General features: G+C 45.7%; 1 protein-coding gene across 3 annotated transcripts in view; it reads right to left on the bottom strand.

The window, feature by feature from the left end:
* Positions 1-3,336: 3,336 nt before the first annotated feature.
* LOC135379017 (zinc finger protein 883-like) overlaps positions 3,337-24,839 on the bottom strand; it is a 36,688-nt gene continuing 15,185 nt past the window's right edge. For 2 of the 3 annotated variants that reach the window (XM_064612255.1, XM_064612254.1), the window contains exons 4-6: positions 14,618-14,776; positions 7,256-7,408; positions 3,338-6,841 (exon numbers count right to left, since the gene is read on the bottom strand). In XM_064612255.1, the coding sequence (XP_064468325.1) occupies positions 5,604-6,841; positions 7,256-7,408; positions 14,618-14,776 (1,550 nt within the window). In that variant the 3' untranslated portion in view covers positions 3,338-5,603. Of the gene's footprint in view, positions 6,842-7,255; positions 7,409-14,617; positions 14,777-24,839 lie in introns of all 3 variants that reach the window. The other variant, XM_064612256.1, reaches the window with a different exon arrangement.

The raw sequence follows: 24,839 nt of genomic DNA on the forward strand, positions 1-24,839 counted from the left end.
AAGGGGGTAGAGTATCGTCTCTGGCGATGAACCTCCCCACTCTCCAAAGTCAAAATAAAGTTGTTTGTTTCCGAGCGTGCCTTCCGCGTCGGAGCCCAGGTCTAGACCAGGTTTTTTGGCCGTGCAGGCCCTCGTGAGGTGACATCTTGACCCGCGCCCCCGCTGTCAACTTCACCAATCATATACGGCCCTGGCCCTCACCCATCCATCTTCTAATTGGGCTAATTTCAAATCGCAACTGGACCAGGACCTCCCAAATGTCCGCCCACTGCTGGTTATTTAGCTAAAAACAGTTCAAGTACCGGGGGTGTGGCCTACGTATTTTAATAAATGCGGGTTATCGTACCGTACGGCCCTGGCCGTCAAGCCGTGCACTTTGTAACTTCCAGCAGTGTAAATTTCTGGGTCGTTCCACAGATTTATTGCCAGTGGGGGCCCGGCGCTTTGGTGTCCCCCCTCCGGAGGTACCGCGACGCCTTGGTGTTTTCGGAACTTCCCAAGTGGGGAGACATCTCCGCACACGTGCTTCGCGCCACTTCTCGCTGGCGACCCTTACACCCTGTATGCATGCTCCGCAGGTGGCCATACACTCTGCAAGCGTTTGCGCATATCTCCTCTCCCAGTTACTCTACTCGGGATGCCCCATTGGCTACGGCGGCGCCCTCCTTCACTCTCACTGCCTCCTCTCATGCGTAGGACGCATGCACCTGATCTCTATAGAATAGGCTGGACCGCGCATAGGGTGCTTCACAGCGTGGTCACCGGCAGCCATATTGGTGAGCCCAACGCATCCTGTCGTCTGCATTTAGTTCAAGCGGGGATGCCCGTATCTTTTGAAATTTCCTTTCAATTAAAGCGCATGTCATGCGAGTTTGTTGCAGCTTTGAGTAGCCATGTGACGTATGCGTGGTGGAGAGAGGCGCGCTGGTTACTCATCTTTGATAGCAATTATATGGGTCGATGAGCTGGCACGAACCGAACGAAATGTATATTTGGGTATTATGAGCTGTGTTCTTTCATGGGGTATCATTATTTCAGAAATGTTTGGTGGCCTGTTTACGGCCCCTTTAACAGCAGCTGGGCTTGATTGGAATAGCATTTTTCGGCCAGGAAAAATTTACATCACCAACAAGCCACCACAACAAAACGAGATGGCTTGGCTTGGGTTAGGTTAAATAGGGGCGGAAATCCCCACCGGGGAAGGGAAACTCCACTCCTTACCATAATGGGGAAGGGAAGACATCATTCTCATTATGGGGAAGGGCAGACATGTTGTTATGCCGTCGATGTAAACATCCCTTTGGGATTTGGGCAAGTACTCAGCTTGGCGAAGATTTAGTTGATGGACAGAGGGTATATATAAGACGAAGAGCATTCGAACTCGCCATTACCCTTCCACAAGTACTTGGGTCCTACGAAAGACGGCGTGGACGAACACCACCAGAACGTACATAACCAATAAGAATTCTGAAGAAGACTGCTCGGGGCTCGCACTAAAGAGGATCGGTCGAACATTTGGTAAAAGAAGTACGTGGCTATGGATAACCCAGACGGAAACGTGCACGTCACGACGAACCAGACATTGGGCCGCCACCACCACCAGACGGCAGATCAGGCTAAGCAACGCGTCCTGCACGAGCTTCACCAGAACCGAGAGGAGCAGGAGTGAGAAGTCATTCTACGAATGTCCAACGCTGAGTACAGCAAATTCTTAGAGTGCCTACAGACAAAGGAACTCTCACCATCTTTCACAACTCGAAGATACTTACCACGTGGAGATTCATCATCCAAGCCATCAGGGCAATCCCGGATACATCATTAACGCCTTTTTCTACATCTGACACCTTACCAGTACATCCGCCTGAAGTTAACTCCGGTTAACTTGAATCACGTCGGCGAAACTCACCAGCCCATAACTCGAAAACGTCAACGGAGCACACCACGCAAGAATGCAAGACTTTCGATCCGCCATCATAATTTTTATTAATTAAACCAATATGCGAAAACGCGCATCTTCTCCTGTCAATGGTTCATTCTACGCCACTATACATGGCTTGCACGTGACGTCACATCATAGCTTTCCCAGTGCTTTTTCCCTCTTTCTTTAGGGCCGGTGCACTCCGCCCTATACGCGTGCTTCTTTTCCCTCTTTCTTTACGGCCGGTGCAACCCATCTATAACATCCACGATTAATTCCTGAATCCTATCTTCGGACGCAGTCTCGCCATCAAACAAATTAGACATCGTGAATACATAAGCTCGATTGGCGCACAACGTCATAAAGGCTTGAGTCAAGCCTTTATGACGTATGACGCATTCTCCACTAGGGCTGTGCGAATAGTGATTTTTGAGTTCGAATCGAACACGAATCGAATAGTAAAATCTTCGAATAGTAGCGAATCGAATAATGTCGAATACCACACAAAAATGTTTGCTTATTACTGAATAGTAAGCAAAAGCTTGCATTGAAACCTTGTGCTCAGTTGTAGTTTGTGAGACTGACTGCGAACTATATACACATATGTCATTGATGAATACGTTTGTGCTAGAATTGTCCTGAAAATTGTAATTCCAGACATAACCCCGTAGCTGGCTGTGTGATTAAATCCCTCTTTCTATGGCGTTATAGCTGGTCCAGCCAAAGCTCAAAATAATTAAACATCTCTGCCAACATTTGCTAAAATATTTCTCAAAAGTGGCAATTTTCAGTGATCCCTCAAATCGCACGTTTAAACCATGCCTGCAACCCCACGGCACGGGCAGAACTGTAAACTAGGCTTCGCCTGATGCTCGGAGACATGAGGCGAAGCCAACTTGCAGGATATCGTCATGTCCGCACGCGCAAAACTGCAAAGTTAGCTTCACCTAACACTCAGAAGCATGAGGTGAAGCCACCTTGCAGGATATATTTGAGGCGCAGAATTGTAAAGTAGGCTTCGCCAAACGCTCAGAGGCGTGAGTTGAAGCCAGCTTGCGGAATTTCGAATATATTCGAGTATTCGAATGTTATTCGGTTCGGATACGAATAGCGCGGTACCGTTATTCGGTACGAATATCGAATATTCGCACAGCCCTAGGCTTGACCCTCTTCGGCATTCCAACCAAGTTCCATTCCAGAGTTATATAAAAACTCAACAAATCCGCCAAAGACACATACTCACCGTACTGGCACCGCACGGGCCGGAAGTTTTTAAAAAAAAAATGTATCCAATACGAGAGACAACGGCATTTGTTCCAAATGCTCAGGAACCTAAGAGAGACAGAGAGAGAGAGAGAGAGAGAGAAATCACTCTTCCCCATCTACTACTGTTGTAGCTGTTGTCGATTCTACAAAGCTTTGAAAAAGAATATATATATCTTTTAAATCTGAATGATACAGACAACACTAACACTACGACATTTACAGGTATCTCAGGTGGATGTCTTGCTGGTGGAGACATGTCGCAGAATGAATGTTTCAGTGTGTGGAGAATGCATCTTATATACCAATATCCAAAGGAAGTAATACATCAATGTCAGGTATGAATAGACCCTGAAGTTTTAGGGTTAAACCCGATTTTCCCCCGAATTTGCACCCCGAATCGAGGTTCACCGGTTTAGGGTTAAACCCGATTTCTACCCGCAAAACTGCACCTAAGCTAGGCACCTCACGGCAATGACATACTAATTTTTCACAAAATACACGGTTGATCTCAACGTCTGATACTCTGGATAGGCTGTACAACGAACGTTTGTTCGACAATAGAGCACGATTTATCCCATATGATGGTAATTTTTCCGCCCGAGTTTGCATGAATTTTCGACATCAAATGACTGACCTGAATTTTACCCCACGAATTTGGAAAAAAATAAAACCCGAAAACTTCATGGTCTAGTTATGAACAATTTATAAGGTCAGCAGGATGTGATACATCAATGCCAAGTGTAATGAGAACAGCTTTATAAGGTCAATGCAACACATAGTACAGTATAAAACAGCAATTCCGGAAATGTACGCGAGTCTGAGAACGTGTTTGAAACGTTTCAAGAAGTATTTCGAACAGGGTTCGGAAGCATTAAGGGGTACACGGGAACCTCGGTGCTAAAAGATGATGCGAGACCCGTATTTTGTGAAGCTATGACTGTTCCCTTTGCCTATATACCATTGTATTCTTGTTTGTACTTTGTACTCTTGTATTATTGTACTACAGTAGAATCTCGATGATACGAATCTCACGGGGTCGCGGAAAAAATTCGTATCATCCGAAATTCGTATCAAACGAATTAAACCAACATAAAAATTGAGGCAAGAAAATAGACAGTGACTGTTCATTTTCCGTTGCTGTCAATGAAAGTGGTCTGTTGTAACGCTTTTGTGTCTCCGTTTTTGGCCAATGCTGCCCAAATACGCGAGATGATTCAAAAGACGTAGCACGTGCTTTTCACCCGCGAGTCGCGCGACAGTGGTCTAAAGCGAGCTTCTCCTAAAGCAAGCAGGCGTTAGGTGAAGCCGACTTGCGGAATGGTGACGCGTAATGTTGCCACAAGTTATCCTGATATGTTCCCTCCACGTGTTCTGGGGTTCCGGTCGCTGTTTTTCCGCCAGAGCGATGTCACACAGCTTCGCGGTTTATTGTTGCGAGGGGGGGTAAAAAGGTCAAAACAGAGATAAGGTTCCGGGCCGTTCAATCCCTTCGATCTTATCTCCACCACCACCACCACCACCAAAAGGAAAGTCATTGCTTCCATTGCGCTACATGGGTTAAGGGAGTTCGTGGTGAGGATCTCCCTCCCTTTTCGAAAGACGCAGCAGCATGACTCGCGCGCTCTCGCGTCACGGGGGAACGGCGTGTGTCGCATCCTCGGCTCATTCGTATCATCCGTAAAGGCAAGATAACGCGTTCGTATCATCCGAACTCTAATACATGTGAAGAATACGCATTCCGGTCGGGACCGGAAGAGAATTCGTATCATTCGTGATCGTATCATCGATATTCTACTGTATTCCCTTTCTATCTTGTACCCTGTGCAGCATAGCGAATGGACCACGCCCCTAGTTATCGTGCCAAAAAAGGAAACTGGCAAGATTTGTTTGAGTGGTGATTATAGAGTCACAGTAAAGCCACATCTAAAAGTGAATCACTACCCACTGCCACTTCCAGAAGATGTATTTGCCAGCTTGTCCGGAGGAATGTGCTTCACAGTGTTGGACGTAACTAAAGCGTATTTGCACCTTGAAACGGACAAGTATTCCGAGGAACTGTTGACCGTGAACACACATCTCAGGTTATTTCGCTTCACGTGTTCCGCCATACGGAATAGCAAGTGCGTCAACGGATGGATCAAACCTTGCGTGGATTACCAGGAACAGTTGGTTACCCGGATGATGTGTTAATTTCGGGGAAGAACCGCCAAGAGTGGCCAGAACGTGTCTCACTGACGTCTTGACAAGATTACAAGCACATGGCATTTGCATCAACAAATCGAAATGCCAGTTCTTTCAGACTCAAGTGAAGTACCTGGGACATCAGATTGATAGCGAAGGGTTTTCAGAACAGAGAATGCTCCTCTATGACTTCGCACTCCATGCTTTGGCACAATTCTGTGGGACAGAGGTCTCACTTTTATGGCTGCTCGCCCATGTGTGTCCGCTTGTGATGCTTAAGGTATCTGGTCTGGCTGAACTCTGCAGGGCAGACATCGCACTTGTACGGCTTCTCTCCTGTGTGCGTCTGCTTGTGGTACTGTAGGATTCCTGTCCGGCTGAACTCTGCAAGGCAGACATCACACTTGTATGGCTTCTCACCCGTGTGTGTCCGCTTATGAACCTTTAGGTGCGTACTGGTGCTGAACTCCGCAGAGCAGACATCGCACTTGTATGGCTTCTCGCCTGTGTGTGTCCGTTTGTGATCCCGTAGATTCCCCTTCCGGCTGAACTCCGCAGGGCACACATCACACTTGTACGGCTTCTCGCCTGTGTGGGTCCGCTTATGAACCTTTAGTTGCGTACTGGTGCTGAACTCCGCAGGGCAGACATCGCACTTGTATGGCTTCTCGCCTGTGTGTGTCCGCTTGTGATCCCGTAGATTCCCCTTCCGGCTGAACTTCGCAGGGCAGACATCACACTTGTACGGCTTCTCGCCTGTGTGCGTTCGCTTGTGGTACTGTAGGATCCCTGTCCGGCTGAACTCTGCAGGGCAGACATCACACTTGTATGGCTTCTCACCCGTGTGTGTCCGCTTATGGGCCTTTAGTTGCGTACTGGTGCTGAACTTCGCAGGGCAGACATCGCACTTGTATGGCTTTTCGCCTGTGTGAGTCCGCTTGTGACCCCGTAGATTTCCCTTCCGGCTGAACTCCGCAGGGCAGACATCACACTTGTACGGCTTCTCGCCTGTGTGTGTCTGCTTGTGATGCTTTAGGCAGTCATTCCGGCTGAACGCTGCAGGACAGGCGTTGCACTTGTATGGCTTTTCCCCCGTGTGTGTCCGCTTGTGATGCTGTAGGGAGGAACTCCGGCTGAACGCTGCAGGACAGACATTGCACTTGTATGGCTTCTCACTCATATGTGTCCGCTTGTGATGCAGTAGGCTTTGGCTCCAGCTGAACCCAGCAGGGCAAACATCACACTTGTATGGCTTCTCGCCCTTGTGTGTCAGCTTGTGATCCCGTAGATTCCAGAACCTGTAGAACCCTGCAGGGCAGACATCACACTTGTATGGCTTCTTGCCCGTGTGTCTTTGCTTGTGAACCCGTAGATCTGAGGTCCGGCAGAACTCTGCAGGGCAGACGTCACACTTGTACAACTTCTCGCCTGTGTGGGCCCTCTTGTGACGCTGCAGGTCCATGCTCTGGAAGAACTCTGCAGGACAAGATATCGCACTTGTATGGTAGAAACACAAATGGAATAGAAAGTGAGAATTTAATGAAAGCTTTCTTTCCATAAACAGACCTTGACAACACATAATCATTCGCTCATACAGTGCTGGACTATGAAACTCGCTCTGTCACATTCTTTGCTGCATGCCAGTAGCCAATGGGACTGCACAGAGTTACAGACATGTGCCTAGGTAACCTGGTCACCTATTTGCAAGTCTGCATAGGATCTCCAGGTCTATTTTGCCTAGTTGATCTTCAGTACTAGAGAACACATGCTGGAAAACTGATACATAATGAACAAAAAACTGAAAAGCATTTCCGTTGCATGCCACTTTTTGTCCATATCGTGCCATTCTATTTGGTGTTGACCAAATCCCCTAGACCATTTTGTGTTTACCTTCTGATGTTGGGTCGCAGCTGTGTCCCATCTGTTCCTGTCCTGCCAAGACTGGAACATTGTAAGGCTCTGTTTTCACTTCAATAATTGGATTTTCATTTGAAGATCCCTTTTGAGGTTCCTCTTTAATGTTGCACATCCCAACTGTTGCTCCTGAAGTAAAACAAAAAAGGAGACAAGTAAGCCACACTGCAAGGATTCAAGTCATGTGACAGCCACCTCTGTACCTGTTCTGAACCCAGTGTATAAAATATGCTCTTCAGCGATTAGGAAATCGGGTATGTCAAGGAGGAAGCTCAACAAGACCCCCTCTTCGGCATAAAACTATCAGCTCATAAATCAATCGCCAGGCCAAGTCTCGTGTACGTAGGTGATGTCAGGGACCCATATATGAAGATCCATGTGGGAAAAAACTGGGAGTATTCAAACTGTGCGTTGAGATTTATACAGGGTGATTCACGAACCATTTCAATTGGGGTTTATGAGAAAACGTAAGAACGAAAAAATATGCAGTCAACGACTTTCGTGCGACAATTAAGTTTGCCATCTTCAAAAAATCAGGGTGTATACCAAACAATGAAAGATGAAAGTCACTGAAAAGGCTAGCAGGCTGTAGGACTCGAACCCACATCTTCTGGATTACCGGTCCAGGGCTCTACCAATTGAGCTAAGCTAACACGCCTTCTCAGCGACTTCCAGGGTGCGTCATCTGAAGGGACAAACCAGCCACTCTCTCTCACTCATCCTCCTTTCACTCTTACATTTTTGCTCACTCACACACACATTCATACGACAGGGATCGACGCAAGCGGCAACTGTTGAACATGAGGGAACTGATGTTCCGAGGCTGGAACAACATAGAAGGGACAAATACATACAAAGCCTCAAATTGCCTAAGAAATTAACGATGAAAGATGAAAGTCACTGTAAAAGTTAGCCAGCTGTAGGACTCGAATGACGCACCCTGGAAGTCGCTGAGAAGGCGTGTTAGCTTAGCTCAATTGGTAGAGCCCTGGACTGGTAATCCAGAAGATGTGGCTTCGAGCCCTACAGTTCGCTAACCTTGACAGAACACTGCAAAAAAGAAGAGGAAAGGGAAAGGAAAAGGCAATGAAAGAAATCGCAATAATCTGATAAGTGTTAAAAAAACAAAAAAAAAAACAAAGCAGCAGCTCCCCTTTCCTCTTTCTTTTTTTTTTAAATGCTCGTTCTATCATGTGGACAGGGGCATGTCCTCCTCTCATCGCATCTCTGTGGCCGATTTCGTGCAACGTTGAAATACGCGCGTAAAAAAAAAGCCGCTTTTCACATTTTTTTGTGCACTCGCCGTAGCATTAGAGATTGCAGCTTCCGGTGTATTCGACTAAGTTTGCTACGGACTTCTTGATTCTGTAAAAATAAACATTAGGTTGTCTAGGCTTGCAGCTGAAATTCGACAAAAGTATTTTTTTCTGTATATTTTGTTTATATGCTAGAAGACTGCAATAGGCTATAACACGTACACGATTTACCAGTATTTATTAGGGCGTTAGAGGGTTGCGTGTAACTCTGCATCCATGACCAAGAGCGAGGGAGGCTCCTCCCCCAAATGGCGCGCCAATAGGAGGACTCGGGAGGCGGAGCGCTGCGGCCTCCGCTCTTGTCTAATAGATGGTGCATCGGTAGCGCTCGGCTCGGGATATGTGAGCCGCTGTCGTCTGCTTCTTCCGGTAGAGCTACGACCTTGAAGCCTCTGCTCTCGCGTAAGAGATGGCGCAACATTGGCGCTCGGTAAGGGCACGTGTGGTCACCATAACTTTGAGCCTCGACCTTGAGACTGGCCGGTAACCTAAATTCCGATGACGCGGCGATAGCAAACCATAATGCGTAGTTTTGACGATTATGCTTCATGGATATGTTATTACATTGCCAAATTTGTGGCCAGTTCGACGTTTCGCTCCCCTCTTTCGCGTAAACATTGTCTTAGCTCATGAAAAATGAAAGAAATATTTGTTCTACTCCTCGCACTGAAATAAATCATTTAAAATAATTGTACTGTGCGACTCTTTTTTTTTTAAGTAGTTACGCGAGTATGTAAAAGGGAAAGAAATGTTGCTGCTTGTTCTACTCCTCGCACTGAAGTGAATCATTTACAATTGTACTGTTTGTATGTCTTTTTCTTTCTTTTTGTAAGTAGTTACAGAACTATGTAAAAAGGAAAGAAATGTTGCTGCTTGTTCTACTCCTCACACTGAACTAAATCCTTTGAAATAATTATACTCTGTTTCTTTTTTTTCCTCTTTTTGTAAGTAGTTACGGAAGAAAATAATTGTACTGTGTGTGTGTGTGTGTCTTTTTTTTCTTTTTGTCAGTAGTTATGAAAGAAAATAATTGTACACTGCGTGTGTGCTTCCTTTTTGTAAGGGTTCCGGGACATTTGATCGAACGTCGTTTGGTCGAAAGCTGTTTGATCGAACGCGAGACATTTGGTCGAAAGGCATTTGATCAAACACCGTTTGATCGAGACGGCAGCAGTCGTTCGATCGATTCTTTTATTCGTTCACTTGGAGCGTTGATGAAACAAAAAAGAAGAAAACAACAAAAGAAAGCTTCAGTTCTAAATGCTGTTATCCCAAGGAATATTTCACTCTGTGTCATCCGCTCACCCATAAACACATTTCTCATCCTAATCCACTTTTTCGCATCCAGAAGGCGATCCGATGATGTGCTTTTTTTTTTTTGCTATTTATTTGCATTTGCTGAAACTGCGTTTGCAGGAACTTTGAAAGTAAAATTAGACATCTAGCTCCGCTCTCATATCCTCGTGGCTGATACTGTCTCAGCGTATTGCTAAAAGTACGCCCAAACATTTCATTTGGTAAAATGCTCCGCAAACTGGGACAATTTTTTCCTACGCCCACGCTAACGTGAGACATGTGGTTCGCTGCGTTTTTCCAACATATCTGCAGGAAATATGCAGAAGGTATCAGGGTCTTGGGGAATTGCTTCTTAATCTTGTCACGTTGTCTGTGTGTTCTGTTTCATGACCGCTGCCGTTTCGGTCAAACGGTGTTCGATTAAATGGCTTTCGTCCAAATGCTCCGCGACAGCTTTCGACCAAACGACGTTCGATCCCGGAATCCCTTACAAAAACGAAACATTTTCTTCCGTAACTACTTACAAAACGAAAAAGACACACACAGTACAATTATTTCAAATGATTTATTTCAGTGCGAGGAGTAGAACAAGAAGCAACATTTCTTTCCCTTTTACATACTCGCGTAACTACTTAAAAAAAAAGAGTCGCACAGTACAATTATTTTAAATGATTTATTTCAGTGCGAGGAGTAGAACAAAAGCAGCAACATTTCTTTCCTTTTCCATTAGCTGAGGCAATGTTCACGCATAAGAGTGGAGCGAAATGTCGAACTGGCCAAAAAATTTAGTAATGTAATAATGACACATTCATGAAGCGTGATCGTCAAAACTACGCAGTATACTTGCGTAACTACTTATAAAAAGAAAAAAAAACGTGAAAAGAAACACACAGCACAATTGAACCTCTGTATGCAAGTCGACTTATCCTCTTTTTACTATTTTTGTTGCAATGACATCTACATACCAGTATGCACCTGCCAATGAAAACTTAGGACCTTATTGCGATTTGTTGGCCCGCTACAGCATGGTAAAAAAAACGGGAAATGCATGTGTGTCAATGGGACGGACAATCATATCAGGCCCCTTTTCTCATTTTAGGATTTTTCGACTTATCCCCCTATTGCATACAGAGGTACAATTATTTTAAATTATTTATTTCAGTGCGAGGAGTAGAACAAGCAGCAACATTTCTGTCCTTTTTACATACTTGCGTAACTACTTACAAAAAGAAAAAAAGAAACACACAGTACAATTATTTTAAATGATTTATTTCAGTGCGAGGAGTAGAACAAATATTTCTTTCATTTTTCATGAGCTAAGACAATGTTTACGCGAAAGAGGGGAGCGAAACGTCGAACTGGCCACAAATTTGGCAATGTAGTAACATATCCATGAAGCATAATCGTCAAAACTACGCATTATGGTTTGCTATCGCCGCGTCATCGGAATTTAGGTTACCGGCCAGTCTCAAGGTCGAGGCTCAAAGTTATGGTGACCACACGTGCCCTTACCGAGCGCCAATGTTGCGCCATCTCTTACGCGAGAGCAGAGGCTTCAAGGTCGTAGCTCTACCGGAAGAAGCAGACGACAGCGGCTCACATATCCCGAGCCGAGCGCTACCGATGCACCATGTATTAGGCAAGAGCGGAGGCGGCAGCGCTCCGCCTCCCGAGTCCTCCTATTGGCGCGCCATTTGGGGGAGGAGCCTCCCTCGCTCTTGGTCAGCAAAGTCAAGGATAGTCGCTGTGACTTCTCTTCTATATCGCACAGTTGAATGCTCTTGGAACTGCAGGTGTTCTCTTGACGTTGAGTTCGACTCTGTAGTTACTGTACTTAAAATTTACCGTAGTTCATATGTGTGGATTGCATCTCTCCAGTTATGGCACATCAAGGGCCAACAGTATTAAGAAATAAATAAGAAATTCACTGGCGATTTAGCGGTTTATACAAGAAATGCGTTAGCATTAACTGTTTTTTCTGGGCCATACTTAACTTCCAGGTATCCACTTCCAGTTACCCACATCTAGTCAATGCTTCATTTCAGGTTTGACACTTTCAATTCCTATATGCAAGTCCATTTATTATTCTTTAATTTGCCTCAATGACTTTCAATTCTCCTTCAATTACTTTTTGGTAACTGCAGGTTAAATGAGGTAATCTTGAATTCCCTTAATTACATTTATGTTTACTTGCCATAATTACTCTCAATTCCCCTTAAATAGCAGTTAATTACCCTTAATTACACTTCATTACCTCCGCTGAAGCCTGGGGTGACCTACAGAATTCTTTAATTTCTTTTATGCTTTCCCTTAATTACATACATCTTACATTTACCTTTAAACTAAACTTCCTCGTTTTAATTCCCCCAATCACCTGTTACTCTTAATTACCTTCGATTACTTAAATTTCAAATAATTTGCCTCCATTTATAGTTACCCCCTCGTATCCCCTTTGCATGTCCACTTAATCCACTGGCCCAGTGAGGCTTCACCATCTCACACATGGACAGACATACATACATACAAGCAGCTTTTCCCAATTTGACACTCCCCATGCTAACACATTTAATAAAGAAATAGTTGCGGTACACGATTTAAGACTTTAGTCACCACTTTTTGCCTTCGAAAGGACTGAGTGAGTGAGGTGGAATGGGAGACAAGAAAATTTAGTATTGGGCCCCTGCTCAGCTTTTTCAAAAACGAGGCCATGCGCCCAAAACTTGCATAAAAGGTACAGACGTAAGCTGGGACCCGTTTTTACGATGCTTCGTGCTACACAACAGATCAATATGGCCAACACAACCTACACAGAGAAAGCATGCATATTTGTCGACGTGACGTTAACTACTAAGAGTCAGCCAATCAGGTCACATCATGGCACCACCAGTTTGTCGCACATTTCCACACCAATGCTACCTGACACAACAAACATCACAACTGGTTTTAATCACTCTTGGCACACAGGACTGTCTAGCAGGGATCCCTCCACAGATATCGTTCGCCTGACGCTGGGTTTCCTTACATCTCACAAGAATCGCCACCCAATCCAACACCAGTCCAACCTCAGTCTGTTCATGCGAGTGAGGTTTACAACATCCGACAGAAACAAAATGACGTGGGAAACGAAGTGCGTATGCACAGCCTTCACCCTCTGCACATGACCACGTGCTTCTTCAGGCCTCCACGTTTAGGACAATAGAACTGATCCTTGGATGGCCTCTTTCTTGTGCACACGGTCTCCACACTTGTACTGTTGCTATCCCAGGCACCCCTGGCTACTTGTGAAACCACAGGCTCATGCACTGGTTGGAACTAGCTCCTGCTCAGCTAGCAGCTTGTTCCATGGCTAGTGCGTGTGCGCGTACAGTGGCTGAACTCTGCGGGACAGAGGTTGCATTTGTATGGCTTCACGTCCATAAACACCCCCTCGCAAAGGGGCAGTTTTGTGATTTGCCTCAAGTTTTCAGAACAAAGAATGCTCCCGTATGGCTCCTCGCTCCATTGTCTGGCTGAACTCTGCGGGACAGAGGTCCCACTTTTGTGGCTACTCGCCCATGTGTCCCAGCTTGTGACGCTTAAGGTACCTGGTATGGCTGAACTCCGCAGGGCAGACATCGCACTTGTACGGCTTCTCGCCTGTGTGCGTCCTCTTGTGACACTGCAGGCCAGTTTTCTGAATGAACCGTGCAGGGCAGACATCGCACTTGTATGGCTTCTCACCCGTGTGTGTCCGCTTGTGAAGCCGTAGACTCCAGAGCCGGCAGAACTCAGCAGGGCAGAGCTGGCACTTGTGCGGCTTCTCGTCCGCGTGTCTCCGCTTGTGGTCCCGTAGATTCCAGATCCGGCAGAACTCTGCAGGGCAGACGTCACACTTGTATGGCTTCTTGCCCGTGTGTGTCCGCTTATGAACCTGTAGGTGCCCACTCAGACTGAACTCTGCAGGGCAGACGTCGCACTTGTACAACTTCTCGCCTGTGGGGGCGCTCTCGTGACGCTGCAGGTCCGTGCTCTGGAAGAACTCTGCAGGACAGACATCCCACTTGTATGGTAGAAACACAAACGGAATACAAAGTGAGAATTTTATGACAGCTTCCTTTCCGTAAACAGACCTTGACCACGGATAATCATTCGCTCATACAGTGCTGGACTTTGAAACCTGCTCTGTCACATTCTTTCCTCAATGCCAGTAGCCAATGGGACTGTACAGAGTTACAGACATGTGCCTCGGTAACACAGTAACCTGTTTGCAAGTCTGCGTGGTCCTATTCGCTGCTAGGGCATCACTCTGGAGAAGGAATGCACCGAAGCGTGTTTCGTAAAATCTTGTCCAGCACTATACTTTTCATTACAGTAGCACTAGAAGACATAGAGCGTGTTTGTTAGGACTAAACACTGTGGGAGCACATGAAGGCAAACACAGGAAAAGACACTGTGCACCATGGATTATTTTGCACTTGATTCCTCTGGTTGCATCTACTGTTCCTTATCTCCTCACACAAACATCGTTACGTGCAGTTGTTTGTGTGTCCAAAGTTGCAGTAATGCGAAATTGGATAAAGGATTTCCAGGTCTGTTTTGCCTGGTTTGAGTACCCTCCATACATGCTGGAAAACTGATACGTAACAAACAGAAAACTGGAAGGTATTTCCGTTGCACGCCACTTTTTGTCCATGTCGTGCTATTCAATTTGGTGTTGGCCAAATCCTCTCCACTATTTTGTATTTACCTTCCAGTGTTGATGTTGAGTCACAGCTGTGTCCCATTTCTTCCTCTTTCGCCAAGGCTGGAACATTGTAAGGCTCTGTCTTGACTTCTATGATTGCGTCTTCATTTGAAGGGTCCTCTCGAGGTTCTTCTTTAATGTGACACATGCCACCTATTGTTCCTGAAGCAAGACAAAAAAGGAGACAGTTTTTCTGGTGATGTTTGAGGTGAGGAAAAAAATTAAAAAAAATTTAGGTAAGGTGAGGCAAGAAAAATTTTTCGAAAAGTTTTTGAGGTGAGGAAAAATTTTCAATAAAAAATTGAGGTGAGGAAATATTTTCAAAAAATTTTGAGGTAAGGAAATTTTTTCCCCCAGAAAACTGAGATGAGGGCGAGGCTCGTGAGGGCAAACGCCCACCTCGTGCACCACTGATGCACAACCTCAAAGACAGACCTAATGTCAGTGTACCTGATTTGGCTCCCTCGTAAAATCATTGAACTTATGACGAATTATGTCACAACTGTCAGGTGAATTGTCAAGTGTAATAGATTGCAATATTGCACTGCAGATGTACGTAGTGTGCCCTCATGACGTACACCCTATTCCAAATAAACATATGCACAATAACTAGCGGTCTCTACGTGTGTTCCCTGCTGTATTCCAGCCTCAGAACATCAACTTCCATCAATTTTGTGTTCTGCAAATTCCACACACATTACACACACGCACACATCTCAGAAAACCATTTTTCGTGCACAAGGGAAGATAAGAGAAGGAATTAGTCGACCCACTATATAAGCCAGAATATGAGAATAGGACATCATCTATGAATAATTTTTAAATCTTATTTGTGTGTGCATGTCTGAATTGCCTCGCACCGTTGGAAGGAAAATCACTTCTCGTACTTGAACTGCATTGCGCAAAACCAGGCTTACTTCTGGTTAGAACCATAGCATTTATGTTGATCACGAAGTCACAAGTGGTGACTTCGGCAAGTGGTGAAGTCATGGCTTAAGGAGAACAAGCAGCAATGATAGAACCAGATACCTTACAACATCTAAATCTGAAACCTAGTAGTAAATCGTCCAATTATGTATCATAACTAACAAGTGCAGCAGCACTACAATTGTGGCGTGGTTCCAAGGATCTCAAGACATTAAAGGAGTACAGAGGGCCATCCAAAAAAATTTAATATGAAGACATCTGATGAAAGTGTGTGTGTCATTATACCGAACGGCGGGAAAGGTTTTGATGTGTGCTATTTGTTTCCCAGAAAGAGACTCACATAAACATTGCTCCGCGTGTTCACTCTTAACTCGCCACTCCAGCTATAACCAGGATGAGGAGGTATGATGCCACGTCACCGATGACGGTATAAGGAGAACTCGTTCTGGTTCGCCGGGCAGTGGGGGTCAGCGCCTTGTCCCTTTGCCGCCGTAAACCTGTTTTGCCAGTTTTCCCGGAGAATTGGGGATAGAAGGAGCGCCCGAAGCATTACCGAGCAAGGAGAAAGGCTTCATCAGAACCCCGAACAGCCGAGTAGCAGACGACAGCGGAGTAGCAGACAACATTTCTCTAGGCCAATCAGCGAGCGTTCTCCTTATAGTGTCAGCGCAAGGTTCCAGGCAGATCACAGGCTGGTACTGCTCTTCATCACCGTTGCGCACGGTCGCTTTTTGCGGCGTATTTTAAATTCAATTTCTGCGATAATTATGACCCTGTCGTGTAAATTACTTCGCATGGTGCATCTTACTGGCATACTTAACAGTATTAGAGGAAGAAAACTGGGTGTTAAAAATGACTTCTGTGCTACTTTAAGGAACAGACTGCCCGGTACAGAGTGGCAAATGGTATGAAAAACTACTGTACCGAAATATTCACCAAGGAGAAGAAATCAAATTGCCCCCCACTGTGATGCGGTACAATGCAGATACTATTAGGACCAGGATCTCATTTAATGTTATGATCACAAGAGTAGATAAAACTAAAAAGTGAAGTATTGCACAAAACAAAGTAAATACAAATCCCGAACGTCGATGATAAATGCCTTGCGACATCTTGCTGGAAATCGAATCGACCACAAAACTGTAGGACTATTTCTGCTGTTGAGACTAGAGTTCTGAAGGGTTTGTCGTTCGTACATTCCGCCGGAATGTTCGGTATTCCACCGAGGAATCATGTTTCAGAACTTTCGGTCATGAATTCGTTTTTAGTGGAACCCCCTCTAGCCGCGCTTACAGCTCGTGAGAGACCTGCCCCAGCCATTACGGTTGTGAGCGGCGTGCTCAATAGATGGCGCTATTTCGCATATCTCCTATAACATCCAGCGAGCCCGCATTTTCATGGTACATAGATTTGTAAAGTGTCAAACCAGGGGAGGTCTTAAAGGGAGACTCCGAGACAATCCAAAACTATTATAATGGCTCCGTAATTAAGTTCAGATACATTCTTTCCAAATGAGAAGTAAAGCAGGTTGGCTGACAGAGGCTCGTCGGTTGTCAAAAGAGCTCGGAAGCCCAAAATGAAACAGAAACTCATGAAGCTTCCGTCTCCTACCTCTTGTCCGTCTGTGACACTGGCTGTTTTTCATGCGGGCGCTTGTTAACTTCTTTGTGCCACATGGATGACCAGTCATCTGCTTCCTCGATTCCGTACTAAAATATTCGCCGGCAGTAAGAGGAAAAAAAACTACAGAAAGCTGTAACACCGGGAATACCGGCCAGGTGAAGCTCAGTGTTGCTGGACTGCTTTTCCGTGGAGGAGCGCCTAATCACTCAAAGGAAAATAAAGTATTCCTTTTCAATTATCTGTGCCACTTGAGGATGAAAAATCGTATTCACTGCCGTATCCGTATCATACCGAACCCATCAATGTCGTCGCGCTGTTACCTCAACATGATTTTGGTGCGGAATCTCCCTTGTAGCACAGAAGTCATTTTTAACACCCAGTTTTCTTCCTATAAAACTGTTAAGTAGGCCAGTAAAATGCACCATGTGGAGTAATTTACACAACAGAGTCATAATTATCGCAGAAATTGAATTTAAAATACGCCGCAAAAAGCGACCGTGCGCAACGGTGGTGAAGACCAGTACCAGCCTGTGATCTGCTTGGAACCTCGCGCTGACGCTTTAAGGAGAACGCTCTCTGATTGGCCTAGAGAAATGTTGCCTGCTACTCCGCTGTTGTCTGCTACTCGGCTGTTCGGGGTTCTGATAAAGCCTTTCTCCTTGCTCAGTAATGCTTCAGCCGCTCCTTCTATCCCCAATTCTCCGGGAGAACTGGCAAAACAGGTTTACGGCGGCAAAGGGACAAGGCACTGACCCCAACTGACTGGCGAACCAGAACGAGTTCTCCTTATACCATCATCGGTGACGTGGCATCATACCTCCTCATCCTCGTTATAGCTGGAGTGGCGAGTTAAGGGGGAACGCGTGGAGCTATGTTTACATGAGTTTTTTTCTGGGAAACAAATTGCACACATCAAAACCTTTCGCGCCATTCGGTATAATGACACACACACTTTCATCAGATATCTTCATCTGAAATTTTTTTTGGATGGCCCTCTGTACTCCTTTAAAGCAGTCATGGAGGTCACCACCCCATTTTATTATTTTTTTTTCACTATGCGACGTCTCCTGTAACAAAGAAAATGAGCTTCCGCAAAAGAACGACTACCATACATGACCTATAGAGCACGCACAAGGCACAAGGCTCTGTTCCGCACAACTTTAAAAGAACCCCCTCCATGTGCAAAGAGCACATTGGCGAACGAGAAGACATCGTGTAAATATCGCGGGCTCCGGCGCGTGACCAGTGACGTTCAATGACACAGCTCCAGCATGTACAAGCAGCACGTAAGCAGAGACGAAAAAAAAAAAAAAAAGAGAGGGCAGCGAGCAGTTTGCACATCACACTGGGCTCGTGTGACAATATGCTGTATTCCGCAGTGACAATACGCCTCAGAGCAAAAACATTTTGCACGGTAATCCCTGGTGGACAGCTTCACAGAAGAAGCAGGATTTCGAGCCACGTTAAATGTTACTTCCATGCTCCTTTAGTAATAACCCCATGAAGAAGTGAGACAGAGAGAGAGAGAGAGATATTATGCATTTAATGGCACAAAGGCCATAGAGCGCCAAAACTGTGGTGAGTGTGTGGGAGATGGTTATGGGAGAGATGATGTGAGAGAGAGTGCGTGTGGTAGTTAAAAGCTATCTACAAGTATGAGTGATGAGATGATCCAGGACGAGAGATTTACACGAGGAGTTGGGTGATAAACGCTAAAAGGGGAGCAGCAATGCTGAACATCTACATCTGACTAAGTAGCCCACACATGGTCAAAAACTGGATGATGTTATCAAACGGCACAAGACGAGTGTCACCCAGTAGAACGGCTGGGTGGAGTGGGACACGGTATCGGTAGTGTGCGGTGAAATACTGTAGGCGTTGGTGTTCAAAGTGAGGGCACGATGTCAGTACGTGCAAGACAGTCAAGCTATCACCGCAGTGCACGCAAGCTGGCACATCCTCACATCTGAGTAGGTGGTGATGCGTGAGCCATGTGTGCCCAATCCTCAACCTAGCGTAAAGAACTTTGGAGGATCTGTTGATGTGTTCAGTCCGATGCGCGTGGCCGTGTAGCTTGTTATTGAAGAAGTGCATGTGTGCATGCACACTTTCGAGAGCCTGGTGGTGGTGGTGGTGGAATTGCTTGCCCTAGGCGGGCTATGTCAGCAATATGGCAGAGGTACCCGTGCTAGAGCCCTGCACCATCTGCGAATACTTGCGGATTCGGATGAAAATTTAGCACTTCCTGCAGTGTGCATATCGGATGCGGATGTGAAAGCAGCGGATCGGATGCGGATATACCGCGTGCTGTAATTTTTCAACCAGCAATTTATTTGTATTGCGCGCCAACAGCGAGCGCATGCTCGGGTACACCTTTGACCATGCACGGCCAAGACGGGAGAGCAGGCATTCTGGCGTCTCGAACCACGCGAGCATCGGCGAGGTAGCGTACTACGCGTTGCAGAAGTCGCTCCATAACGTGTTTGTTGAATGGTTTACCTTTGCTTGTCGTCGTGAGTCCTTCCGTGACAGCATGGAGGCGTCCGAAATTATACCAACATAGGCTTCCTGCGGTGTTTACGCGCCCTACGAAACATGCGGCTTTTGCGGATCGGATGCGGATGGTGCGTTTTGCTCATCGGATCGGATGCAGATGTAAACTGTTGTGTATGCCGTGGATGCGGATCGGACGTGGTAACGTGTGCGCGGATGCAGATGCAAAAAGTCTCATCCGCGCAGGGCTCTAACCCGTGCCTCTTGGGCAGACTTCATGGAACATTTCTCTTAAAGCCCCCCCATGACGAGAACCAAGAAAAAACATCCTAGGCAGCACAGCGAGCACCCAGATCTGAACCTGGGTCACCTCCCAAATGAGTACGGCTATTGTGAAGGAACGAAGGAAGGAATGGCTATTGGTGGCATGCCGCAATGACCAATAAGAAACCTTAATGCGCGTGCATTGAGATTTCCAATTAGAACTTAAAGGAGCACTAAAATGCAAAAAACAAGTTCACTTCCATTGCTATCATTTTTCAAAACTTTGATACAGTTACGAAGCTACAATCAAAATTATACGGGACTCTTTCTTGCTTCGGTGCCAAGCAACGAACATCGTTTCAGCTCACGCATCTGTGTTTTTAGTCCATGGTGCTCGTGCATGCATGTGCCCAGAGGTTGGTTACCGAAAATATTATGGTTTCCGTTTCCGGTAACTGAAACACTCGGCTTTTCGTTTCCGTTTTTGGACGATTTTCGGTTGCGGTTTGTTTCCGTTTCCGATGTAATTTCGGTACTGGTTTCCGTTTCTCATCCGGAACTCGTACTGTCTGGTTTTGGCTTTTTCGTGTCAGATACTCCAGTTACACAATAGATGCAAAAGGACAGCCACATCAAACACAGACACTAAAAACTTTAATGCAAAGTTTGTTACGAATCTTATACACTGCAAGTAGATGCTTCTCTAGGTTGCGGAAATACATGCCTTTAAGTTTCAAAAGTCTCCGCTCGTGCGCAAAAATAACACGTCATCCAAAACTTTCACGTCCATCTTGCTGCACAGTGGGCTCAGCACGAAAGTAAGTCCCAAAAATAATGAATGATGACTGGAAGAATAGTGCGGATATATGTAGTTTTCATATTAACGCGAAAACACTGAGGGAAACGTCCTGCGAATTTGGCTTCCGGTAACGTTACCACTTTTGAATTTCGTTTCCGTTCCGGTTTCTGGTAGTGGAAACTAAAACATTTTTGTTTCCGTTTCCATTTTCGTTTCCTGTTGAATTTCTGTAATTACCGTTTCTTGCTTCCATTTCCGGTAGCCAACCCTGCATGTGCGACGCCATAAAGCGTAGTCCCTGTGAAAAACATGGTGCGCGTTGTGAAGCAGACTGGCGTCGCTATCCGAGGGACGTTAAGATAAATGTTGTCAGTTGGGCATACGTGAGAACTGTTGTGGGGTACAATTCAGTGGACCAGTAATGAAAAATGCAGCAGTGCGCATCATGCCACTCATGCGCGGAACACTACAATGAAACCCGTTCCAAAACCACACCTCACAATAGGTATGCAAGCTTCTTGTGCGGTCTCATTGGATGCCACCAATCTTTGCCTCCTTGGGATGCCATTCGTTGCCGCCAAAGACAGCTCTGTTTTCATTGCGTTTTCTTCTAAACGGTAACGCTGTGTGAAGTAATTTTGCATGACCTCCACCAAATGAAACACTGACTTTCATTTGAGAACAGGTTGTTTTGAGATTTTAGTGCCCCTTTAAATAAGAAGCAAAATCCAGGCTAAGAATGTTTTCGGAGCAGCAACGCACAGCCCTGATCCATGAAACCCCAAGGTTTGAAAAAAAGAAAATAGAAGAAAAAGAACAGACACGATGCGGACGCCACATGGGGCCGCCGCTGCCCCGACCAGCCTCGGCTACTAGCGTGGCTAGAAGAGGACAGCGACGAAATCCGTAGCCACGGAAGCAGAGGAGCAAGGGTTGCCAACAGTTTTCGGAACTGCGCCTGCTCTCAGTGGCAAAAAATGCACGACGTTCCCTCGGCTGATTCGACCTGGTACCTCCGAGCGCGCGAGAGAGGGAACACAGAGAGAGGAAAGGGCCCAGTTCAGGTTCTTTGCTCTCCTCCGATCCTCCTCCTCCTTCAAGCCTCTCTCCGTAAGATTTCTACGACTAAAGCTGCGACTGTGCTAACGACGAAGCGAGCAAATTGCTCATTTTAGTGGAGCCTGTACACAATTATGTACTAGTTTCAGTGAGTGAACGTGGAGCAACAGACTCTGGAGCAATGAGTTCCCTGAGTTCACTTGCCTGTATTGCCATTTGATTTCACCGTGAGTCACGAAACGAATGTCATTCAGTGCGAATATCATTCGCTGGGAATGACATTAAAATTTACCGTGTGACAGGGGTATTAGAGTCAGCCAATGGGGACCATGTTTTCAACAGTCATAGCCAGTCACGAACATGGTTTCAGCAGCCATGGCCATGGAGAAGAACCACCGTCGTCTGCAAGTTGCGATGGGACATCCCTGCGTACTAGATAGGAAAACTTGGAAATAAAGCGGAAAACGGTTTGAATCCGTCTCAAAACTGATTGCACTTGCACTTTTTGCCTAAATATTTAAGGCTGCGGGTTCCAGATGAGCTGGAATCATTTGCAGCTACTTGAGTTTGCAGAACGGTGAATCGCAGTAGGGAAGGAGGGAGAGGATTTAACGTTTTCTCCATCTAGGTGGTGTTGGTTAAACCCGGTTTCTCACTCAACTCCAATCACGTATCAGACAGTACCCAGTTCCACGTGCATTATTTACTAGCAATTTATATCCTAGAACTAAAACAGAACTAAAAATAGCACCCATTTTCCCCTCTCGAATCCTCTTTAGGCATTTAACCCCAAAAAGGCCACACCTACAGCATTTCTGGGGAGAAAGTGCCCGCGCCCGGCGCGGGCATGACTTTTGGCTTGGTTTCTTCCGCCAAGCCGTCCAGTTTCTTCTGCCGAGCCATCTGCTGCGCAGATTCACATTGGGGAAGTGATAAACAGTTCGCTATTAGGGAGCCAGTATATTTCTGGTCTTCACTAAACCCACGAGGAACGTGAGTTTTGCTTCCTTCGACTGCAAAGCATTTGCTAAACCAGTACAGACTTCCTGGTGTGGTTCGTGTTCTGTGCTGCATGCCGAGAATGCGTGAGCGTTTTGCTCCCGTCTGCAAGAACACTTCAGCATGCAGTTCCAGTGTTTCAAACCACAATTTTCCGAAAGGCGAAAGAGAAATCAATTGACTGCAACAATCGGTTACAACTTCGACTGTGTGCCACCTTCGAAAGCAGCGATTTGATCAGTTCATCTGGCTCATACGAATGTTACGGAAGCAATGCGCAACTTCTTTCACAAGAAGCCGAAGATGGCTCGTCCGGGATGCTGTGCCAACCTTATCTGCAGCAGGAGATTGCAGGGGCAGGACTGGGCAGCAGATAAAGGTCAGACGCGTAATGTTAGACAAGTCAGTCATGCGGTGCAAATTGCATCACGTAGAAGAGAAAAATACGCTATCTGTCAGTTACTACTTCATCCTTTAGAGATTACGCCCCAGCGGGTGTATTCTCAGTACAGATTTGGAATTGCCTTATTTGTTAAATGATTTCGCAGGCATTCTGGCACCACCGAAAAGCTTGCACTCCACGTCTCAACTATCACCGTCTGGGGTTCAAGCTGAAGGCTGTCACCAGTGCCAATCAGTGACGGAACAGTGACACCTGGCACTGAGACATTTCATTTTCTGATTAATCAAGTGCATTCCATCTCTTGTGCTCGACTTCTTGTGTTCGTATACCCTTGCTGTTGCTTGCTATCTTATAGCAACCATGATTGAGGTGCCAGCACTTTCAGAGCATTACATTTAAGCAGTATCATCGTATCATATGCACGGCAGCACATCTTGTGTATTTTGAGTAAGGTATAAATTCAGTGTTGGCTCAGCTGTTGTATTTTGGTCACAAATAAGGTGTTCTTCCAGAGTGCTCAAGGGCAGTTCAAGCAGTTTCATGTGTGCAACAGCACATACTTTTTCTCAGTTTTGACTAAGGTAAATCGAAATCTTCCAGTTGATGTCTTTCGGCCATAAATTATGTTTTTCAAGACATTCAAACAGCATCATGTGTGCGACAGTACATACTTTTTCTCAGGTGAAGTAAGGTAAATCTGTCCGCTGTGGTGTTTTGCCAGTGCAGCAGTAGCTTTTGTTGCATTCAAGTGGTATCATGTATACAAAAACTTGTTTTATGCCTTTCTGTAGCTGCTGTACTAATATTGTGAGTACAGAGACATTCCTGCAGAACATATCGGAGCATCTTGTGTGCTATTGTTTGTATCATGTGCAGCAGTATATTGATAATGTTAATTATTCAATGACTTCAGCTAACATTTACATTCTTACTTCCAGGTAAACCTGTCACGCAGATGCCTTACCCCTTGGTATGCATAGTTCAAGATTGTACCGAAACAATCCACCTGGAGCATTATTCTTCAATTGGCATTACTATCACAACACACTACATACTGCATGTCTATGCTGCGTGTACAATGCATCAAACCTATTCTCAGGTACAGGCCAGCTGGTACGCAATTACAACATGAAACAACTGACACAGAGACCGTAAAGTCATGCATTTCCTCCGCGCCTCGGGTTTCATGTTATTATCCTCACATGCAGATCAATTCGCCTGTGCTGTGCAGCATGAGCAAAAGCATATATTGTTTGTGGTCACATGACACGGAACATAAATACAGTGAAACCTTCCTATGTTGGACACCCGCGGTGCAGCCGAAGCGTCTCCGACTTATAGAGGTGTCCGAGTTACAGAATATGACGGCAACAAAAAATGGAAGAGATCACAGCTGTGAGAAATGTCCCCCTTCTTCAATTTAAGGTCCTTAGTGGTACCTGGTGGTGGTGCCTGGTAGTGGTACCTCTACCCACTCTTCACTGATAATTATTGCTGATTTTAGTATATTGAATTCCGGTCAGATTCTACTCAATGGCATTACCTCTGGAGCTTTTTGAGCAGCAAGGACTTGTCTCTGAAGCGTCAGCCCACTTCTCATAGCTTTGGTGCAGTGTTTGTTCAAAGGCTCTAGACAAACTGAAGACAAGTGCTCACAT

The sequence above is a fragment of the Ornithodoros turicata genome, chromosome 1 (genome assembly GCF_037126465.1).
Source record: "Ornithodoros turicata isolate Travis chromosome 1, ASM3712646v1, whole genome shotgun sequence".
In the NCBI taxonomy this organism is placed as follows: domain Eukaryota; kingdom Metazoa; phylum Arthropoda; class Arachnida; order Ixodida; family Argasidae; genus Ornithodoros; species Ornithodoros turicata.